The sequence below is a fragment of the Phaseolus vulgaris genome, chromosome 9 (assembly GCF_000499845.2).
Source record: "Phaseolus vulgaris cultivar G19833 chromosome 9, P. vulgaris v2.0, whole genome shotgun sequence".
Classification (NCBI taxonomy): Eukaryota; Viridiplantae; Streptophyta; class Magnoliopsida; order Fabales; family Fabaceae; genus Phaseolus; species Phaseolus vulgaris.
Window position 1 is genome coordinate 31,124,208 of NC_023751.2, and position 5,565 is coordinate 31,129,772.

Sequence of the window (5,565 nt, forward strand, 5' to 3'; positions counted from 1 at the left end):
GCGTCTTATCGGGCACAGTGGGAAATTTGAAATGCATCAATGATGAGGCCTGATTTATCCTTTATAACACGACCGATTGATTGACTTCAAACATTAAACGTTGTCAATTACATTTGGCATTCTCAGTGTTAATGAGATCACGCGTAAGAAAGAGCAAGAATATTTAATCTCTTAAAACACCAGTTCTATATTGCCATACATCTAATTAAGTCCTGTTAAGTACTACAAAAATGAAAATTTGTTTTTATTTTACATTTGTAATTTACTGATTATAACGGAAAATGCACTTTATGGCCTCTTTCTCGGTTGATCATTTGCATTAGACATAATTCTGCAAAGCAAAGCCTTGGATTAAGGGAGCTAATCGTAACTGAAAAGTGATTCCAGTTAGCAGATTGAACTCATTACCATATGGATTTAAGAGGTCCAGATAGCAGAAATATATAGTACATCTGTCATATGTTTGCCCCACAATTTTTTAGTTCAATCAGGCCACACATTAAGTTGGGCAATTTAAACATTCATTAAGACATTTGTTTCTCTTTCCTTTCTCTAATTTGATAATTTCTGAACCATGCAGATACAAAACAAAGCAAGCTAACATTCATATACAGATCAATTTTGCAGCAATGATAGAGAAAATCAATGTCACCACCTAAATTTTTACATGCAGAGCTACAAACAGATAATCCACGTGAGAGGACAAACATCATGGATCAACTAGAATTGCAAAAGCATATATGCTACAACAAGAAGGACAAACTACAAACCTGACCCAGTAATTCTACCAGTAAACAGATTGGACGGAACTGTCATTGCCCACAAAATTGCCCGTTAATTCTACCTAGAAGAGCATTGCCCTTCTGAAAAGTTGCCCCTGTTCTGATCACCCTCAACATCATGGTTTAAATGCATATTTGGTTTAACTTCTTTTGAAGAAATAATCACTTTTGTTATTTTTCCCAAGGAAAATAAAAAAGCAATTACGTTCCCCAGATGAAGCTTGTTCCCAAAACATGCACTAAATGGCACCATAACCAGTTCCTCTGGGGTAAAAACAGTACCCTTCATTGATCTGTTGAAATGAATGGCCAAATTTACCAGCCTCCTGAGAAACTCTTAGCCTGAGATCTTCTAATTCATATGCTGAACTTGTTTTTTTAGTCTGCAAACATATACCCAACCTCAAAGACAAATCACATTCCCCAGCTGGCGACTCCTCCTCCGCAACACTTAAAGCAGTTTCTTTCACAATTCTGTTTGGAGAATAATGGACTCTACCACAGGACAAGGTCTCAAATGGATCCATTCTAGATGGCTCCAAGGCAGGACTAATGACTGGTCTGCCAACAAAGATTGTATCAGAGTAAGTGTTCCCTAGGTTGTTGATCCGCAGTCGAGGCTTTTGGGTTTCAACACCATAACATAAAGGGTAAACCGAACCCAAGTTCAATGAGGGGTTAGTTTCCACTGCCAAGGGTTGGTAATGGTGAACAGCAGCAAAATTGTTTAACAAAGAGTAGCTAGTTCGGCTGGTCTGCTGGCCAGAATCCGACACTGGAAGAAACGCTAAAGCATTGCCAGCAACAGTCTCGGGAGAAACAGAACGAGGGTGTTGTTGATTCCTAGATGTAAGGTAAGTCCTGGGGTTATTGTGCCTATCACTTCTTGATGTTCTCACTGGCTTGCAACCAAGGTTAAGTGCAGCTAACAAAAAAAAAAAAAAAACGCTCGCATTTTATAATTCCGAAATGACAGAAGCAGATTTTGAAAATTTTGAAGGGAAATGTGAAAATGAGATGAAAAAAGTATTTGGAGTACCTTCGATACATGGTGGCAGAAGCTGACCGGTCTCCTTGGTTTGTTCTCTGCGAATGATAGTGTCAATGGCATCGTTGAGGCGGTCGAGGAGCGTGGCGGGGTTGAGGTACTCTGCCTAAGCAAATGAAACGAAAAGTAAAGAAAAAAGATCTAAGAAAGTGCGACATGCATTTGGTTGAAACAGAGAGAAGAACCTCGGAATTGGCTTTGGAGTAGATGATTTCTTCAGCTCTGAGTACAACGACGGGGAGCTTCTCCTGCCACTCCTTGTTGCTCTTAGTAGACGGAGAGTGAAACTGGGTGGCGACCCTAATCGAAGAGGTGAAGCGCGATTACGAATCCGAGGAAAGGAATAGAGCATTAAGGAAAAGGAGGAAAAAAACCTGAATATTTGTCCGATGACAGAACCTCTGATGGGTTGGTGGCGGTCGCTGTGCCAAGCTCTCCTCATGCACTCGTATGGTCTTGGGCCAGGCCTGGGCATCTTGAAGCAGGTGAAAATGAGAATGAAAATGAAAATGAGCAAGTGTGGCTTTTTCTTGTGTTGTGAGTTGAGAGAACCGAGGTGGTATAGCAGTTGATTCTACCTAGGTTTTGGTGCGATGTGTCTCAAACTTTAGGTCTTGCCTGTAATGGCATAGTTTTGGTCGTGTAGTAGGAGGAGGAAAGAAAGGAGAGAGTAAGTTTCTGATTTTCCTTTTCCAAAAGGTTAAATCGGTATTCTGTTTTATGCATTGGGTGGTTATGTTTTTCCCTTTTAATTATGTTTTGTGTAGTGCCTCGGGGGGGCTCGGGGGGTCAGGTCACGGGGTTGGGTTAACATCAAAAGCTACCTGGATAATAAACTCTCTCTCACTACTTTTCCACTTTCATGCATTATCTAACCATTTACCAAACCAAAATCATAGTTTCTATGCCAAAGTGGACCGGACCCATCGTCTCACCCTGTCTCAGTTAGACAAATTAATCAACCTTTTCAATTTCTCACTTACTTCACCTCATTTAATCATACAATTTAATGTCCATTAATTCACCTTATCATACAATAAATTATCAAATCAAATTTAATCTCTATGACTTCACGGATTAACTCCTCCTGTAATTTCCGTTTATCAAATTTGTAAAAAAAATACCATCTTAACTCTTTGCTTAAATCAATTTTATTTATTAAATTAATGAATGGTATTTCGTTTTTCCAAATTAGTTTTATATCTTAATAAACTAGCATGTTAGCTTTCAAATGCGTGAAATGATTGTATTTTATTCAATTATTTAATTAAGTAAATTAAAATAACTTTTTTCAATGAAATAAATTAATATAAAACTTAATTTAATTGAAAACTGAATAAAAATTATGTTTCAGACCATAGCACTAGAGTATTTACAAAAAGTATAAAGATTCTTAACTATGGTATAATTTCTCTCTCTAAAATTTTCTTTTTGTCTTTTCTATGAGGTTTTGTTATTGGTTTTTCTCATTTTGTCTTGTATGATCTTGTTATTGGTTTTTTTGGTAATAAATATATTAAGGCATCTCCTATTTAAGGTTGATTTTTCGAGATCCTTTGATTTGTGTTGATATGGTACTAATGTCCTTAAATACACAGATTGGTAAATGATATGCTTGTAACAAAATAGGATGATTTTTCAAGATCCTTTGATTTGTGTTGATACGGTACTAATGTCCTTAAATACACAGATTGGTAAATGATATGCTTGTAACAACATCTGACTCTGTCCATAACACCACAGTCCCCTAAGTCTATGAGACTAAACTTAAACCCAGTTATTTTTTTATTTCATAGTTGACTTGACCCATGACACCACACTCCAGACACAAGCCAATGAGACTAAACTTAAATCCAGTTCTTTCTTTATAAGGCAATTGCTTCCTGCACCATATAACTGCACCCAAATCTATTGGAAAAGACAAAAATGCCCTTAATGTATTATTTTTTGTATTACGAATTTTCTTATCTAGAATGGATTTTTGATTTTTGTTTCTGATTTTTTATTTTTGGAACACAAAAAGATCTTCAGATCTATTTTTCCGGAATGTATTATTTTCTATTCCAGATTTTCATTTCTAAAATAAAGAATATTTTTGAAATTTTAAAATTGTATTTGGTGGAGGTTCAAAAATGTTGGGTGTAGGAAGAATTTGTCTCTTTATAATCAACAACTGACCGGTATATTTCATAGTCGGACTTGACCCATAACTTCACAAATTATATAATAATAATAATAATAATAATAATAATAATAATTAAAGATTAAAATAAAAATAGAATAAGATATTAATAATAAGGATGTTGATGATGATCAATGTAAATAAATAAATATATATATATATAGTTGTACATAAATTTAATAATAGTAATATTATATTATTTATATTTAAATTGAAAGATAATAATAAAAATATTTTTATAATAATGATTAAAACTTGAAAATCTTAAAATATTAATTTTCCACTTTCATAAACTAGGTGTATCACGTATAAAAATAGAAAAAGAACTAAAAAGTTATCGAAATAAAAATTGAAAAAAAGAAAAATGATTTTACTTACCAGCAACTAGAATATACTTTTTGATGCAACAAAAAGCAGAGTAGAGGGAATAACAGATTCATGTTCAACTCAATTCTTAAAAATGGTTACCTTTCAGTAACAGAAATCGATACATTATTATTTATGGGCTCTTGTAGATCCTCTTCCATTGAATAAGAACATCTAGAAAATAATTACAAAAAAACAAATTCATTTATTTATAAATTAAAATTAATCTATACATAAATTAGAGAAATTATTTGAAATTTGTGCAAAAGTTAATTTTAATATAAATTATTATTTTTTATAATTTTTCTTACTACTAGTTTATAAGAAGAACTTTATTCAAACAGATTTAAAAATATAAATAAACTAGAATATGCATAAGTAGATGTACAGTTTATTTTGTGAAATTAAATTAGGTTTAAAATTTTATGATTTTTAAACTGCAATACAATTTATCATGTTAGAGCATTTAAATGTAAAGGTCTTAATTAAGATTTTAATCCAAATTTAATAAAAAAAATATTGGAATATATTAATATAATATAGTGTAATTTCTAAAATTAAGAACTATTCTATATAAAATTTCAATAATAAATAAAATAAAATAAAGTTTTAAAATTATAATAATTAAATAAAAAATTATAAAAGTGTTAAATATTATAAAATAGTATTGTTTGGTTAAAACTTATAAATATAAGTTGTTTGTCTTTCGTGTTAAGGTATTAAATGTGTTTTTATGTATTCATGTCAAGTATAAAATATTCATATTTTGATGTTAATAAATAATGATATTTTGATGTGTTTAAGAATAGGTATTAAATCTTAACTAGTATAAGATGTTCAACTTTTTATTTTTTTACTGTGTTTTCTCTTTGTTTCAGAATCACTGTTATGACTAGGAAAGAGAAATATTTACTTTTCTCTCTCTCACTTTATCCTTGACTGCTTTTACGGTTATTAACCAGTAGGCCTTTGAAAATCATTATGTGGGTATCCTAACTGATTGGATTTTGTGTAGGTGCAACAGATTTGATTTATCAAGCTAAAATCTGGTTCCAATATATTCTTGCGCCAATCAACACCTGAATCTGTTGTACCACAGGAATAAAATCTGAAGCATATCAGATTGATTTGATTTTTTAAACCCATAATCCTTGAAATCTGATTAAATTGATTTCCTTTTAAAATTT

General features: G+C 32.1%; 1 protein-coding gene across 1 annotated transcript; it reads right to left on the bottom strand.

Moving 5' to 3' along the window:
- Positions 1–581: 581 nt before the first annotated feature.
- On the bottom strand, positions 582–2,554 carry LOC137821673 (uncharacterized). The gene is made up of 4 exons (XM_068626383.1): positions 2,205–2,554; positions 2,016–2,130; positions 1,822–1,936; positions 582–1,707 (listed from the first exon to the last, which is right to left on the bottom strand). The coding sequence occupies exons 1-4, from the start codon at positions 2,303–2,305 to the stop codon at positions 1,022–1,024; spliced, it is 1,017 nt and encodes a 338-aa protein (XP_068482484.1). The 5' UTR covers positions 2,306–2,554; the 3' UTR covers positions 582–1,021.
- Between the last annotated feature and the right edge of the window lie 3,011 nt (positions 2,555–5,565).

Coding starts and splice junctions, on each gene's coding strand:
- LOC137821673 (XM_068626383.1), bottom strand. CDS start 2,305: ATGCCCAGGCCTGGCCCAAGACCATACGAGTGCATGAGGAGAGCTTGG. Junction 2,131..2,204: donor GTCATCGGACAAATATTCAG/GTTTTTTTCCTC, acceptor CTCTTCGATTAG/GGTCGCCACCCAGTTTCACT. Junction 1,937..2,015: donor ACTCCAAAGCCAATTCCGAG/GTTCTTCTCTCT, acceptor TCATTTGCTTAG/GCAGAGTACCTCAACCCCGC.